General features: G+C 33.3%; 1 protein-coding gene across 1 annotated transcript in view; it reads left to right on the forward strand.

Annotated features, from left to right (window-relative positions):
* LOC106872177 (uncharacterized) overlaps window positions 1–1,504 on the forward strand; it is a 76,553-nt gene extending 75,049 nt beyond the window's left edge. The window contains exon 2 of the mRNA XM_014919068.1: window positions 1,368–1,504. Within this exon, the coding sequence (XP_014774554.1) occupies window positions 1,368–1,504 (137 nt within the window). The remainder of the gene's footprint in view (window positions 1–1,367) is intronic.
* Window positions 1,505–2,678: the final 1,174 nt, after the last annotated feature.

A 2,678-nucleotide genomic window follows, 5' to 3' on the forward strand; every position in this document is an offset into this window, starting at 1 on the left:
ATACACACACATGCACTTACAAAAACATAGGCACATTGAAGGATACGCATGCGTAGACACATACAATAGGAATACGAAATACAAAATGGCTGATAGTTAGCAAGGTGAGACACACATAAGAAAGAAGAAAGCAAAGGACCACTGATTAGGTCACAGAAGTGTGACGAAAGAACTCTGGCCGAAATAGGATTAATGTAATATAAAGCTGAAGCAAATCAACACCAAATATACAGTGCGTGTGTTTTTATTGGCTAAACTGGCACTATGACCATCCCCAAGTACAACAACATCTGTTTCAACACACGATTGCACATCAAAAATCTTGCAAAACAAATATTTTTATATAAATCTTTATGAAATAAAAATATATTTTATTCAACCGGTATTCATTAACAGTATTCAATCTCAATCAATATATACGGCATAAATAAGGTGGCGAGGTAGCAGAATCGTTACTCTGGAATAAAATATCTAGCGGCATGTCGTCCGCTTCCGAGTCCCAATTCCGACGAGGTTGCTTTTGCCTTTCATTCTTTTGAGCACTGGGGTCGATGTAATCGACTTAACCCCCTCCACTTGGTGGCCTTATGCCAAAATTTTAAACCAATATATGAGACATCATTAATCTGGTGAAAGTTCTATCGCAATTTGTAACACATCGTTATCAAATGGAAAGCTTAGGGTAGTATCTTATCTGGGTGGATTTTTGGAACATTTAACTTTGCTTTTCATGGGTATTCCCACTTTAGATTTGATTTCTTCAACCATATAACTAAATAAATGGTTTTATAAAAAATATTTCGTTGCATCGATTTATATAACTTCTTTAAAATTTCTGTATTGCGGAGTTAACATTCGGAAAAAAAGAAACTATATATTTTTTTTTTTTTATTCAATCTGCCGACATAAGACGCATAATTTTAAATAGAGATGCAGTCTTCATAAAATTCAAGAATAATCGGGCAGAATGATTATTTTGTAATATAAGTAGAGCGTATGTGTATATATATATATGTGTGTGTGAGAGTGTGTGTGCGTGTGCGTGTGCGTGTGTTGGAGGGCGCAGGTGTGTGTTTTCCTGTAGACATTCAATGAGAATTTTGGATAACTTTCAACAAAATGATGCCGAGGATCATTTCGGAGATATCACTGAAATTGATTGTACATAATTGTACATATAATCTATAAATCTTGACCTTCCCCTCAGCAATGTGTCACTTCAAAATATATTTTTTGCATTATTTTAATAAGTGCCATTCACAAAGGAAATTTAGCAATATTTTGGAAAGCTGCAACAAATATTTATCTTAAAGTGGAGAATTTATGATTACAATTTCTTCTTGTGTTTTTCTTTTGATTGAATTTAGCCAAGCATTACGAAGCAATCAGTGCGCATACATCTTTGTCCAAGGCTCTGAAAACCACTGAGGCTTACAATGGAGAAGTTGTATTAAATAATGCATTTGGTATCGCAGAAACAACACAGTTTGAATCTCTGGAGTAATCGAAGAACACAACTACTCTTCTGTAACAGCCGACTTACAAAGCTAAATTCTCTGTGATTAAGGAGTAATTTCATTTTCTTACAACGACATTCTCTGGCAGTTATATATGATAGCATCAAAACAATTCCTATATATTTTATCTCAGATCCATTTCTTCAACGATTACTTTCTCTGCCATTATTATGATAGAAATCATGGCCGCCATCACTTGTATCACGTCACCAAGGATAATACAGCAATCCTGATTCAATTATTGAAGGATTACCTTTCTTCCTCTGATTTCTTAAGTGCAATTCTAGTTTCCTTCATATGACTTACCGTCTTCCTCTTACCAATGTATTCCACATAATGAGCCACTAAAATATCTAATATGCAGCATTTCATAGTCACATATTTTTTTATATTTCATAAATTAAAATTATTAAAACTAGTTTACTTAAAAGATTAGATAGTAATTCCTTTTTTTTTTCCCACAACATTGAGCGCTCTTTTACTGTGCAATACACTAGAGAAAACATCACTGTGTACTTATATGTATATGTGTGTATATGTATGTATGTTTGTATGTATATAAGTGTGGGTGTATGTATGTATGTATGTATGTATGTATGTATGTGTGTGTGTGTAGAGAGAGAGAGACAGAAAGATAGACAGAGAGAGAGACAGATAGAAAGAGAGAGAGACAGATAGACAGAGAGAGAGACAGATAGACAGAGAGAGAGAGACAGATAAACACAGAGAGAGACACAAAGAGAGAGAGAGAGAGAATGTTATCTTATTCCACACAAGTAGAAATATAGAAAAAAATGAAGGTAAAAAGGCACAACGATTCGTTTAGATTTTTTTATTTTAAAATTTTTAAAGAGATTACCAGATTTCTCAGATTCACAGATTTACCAGATTCACAGATTTATCAGAATTTCAAAAGTAAAGATAGAAAGACGTGGAGCTATTCCGCAACTGAGTTGCTTCTCAGAAGAGAAGGAGTTACAAATTAACTCTACGTTTTTCTATCTCAATTCTTGAAAACCTGATAAATCTGTGAAACCAGTATATTATTTAAAAGTTCAAGAATAATGAAGCTAAATGTATCCCTGTGCATTTTCAACTTCATTTCTTTTCTATATTTTTGCCCTGTAGGATAAAATAGCTTTGTTGTATATATATATATAT

Source organism: Octopus bimaculoides, chromosome 2, assembly GCF_001194135.2.
Source record: "Octopus bimaculoides isolate UCB-OBI-ISO-001 chromosome 2, ASM119413v2, whole genome shotgun sequence".
Classification (NCBI taxonomy): Eukaryota; Metazoa; Mollusca; class Cephalopoda; order Octopoda; family Octopodidae; genus Octopus; species Octopus bimaculoides.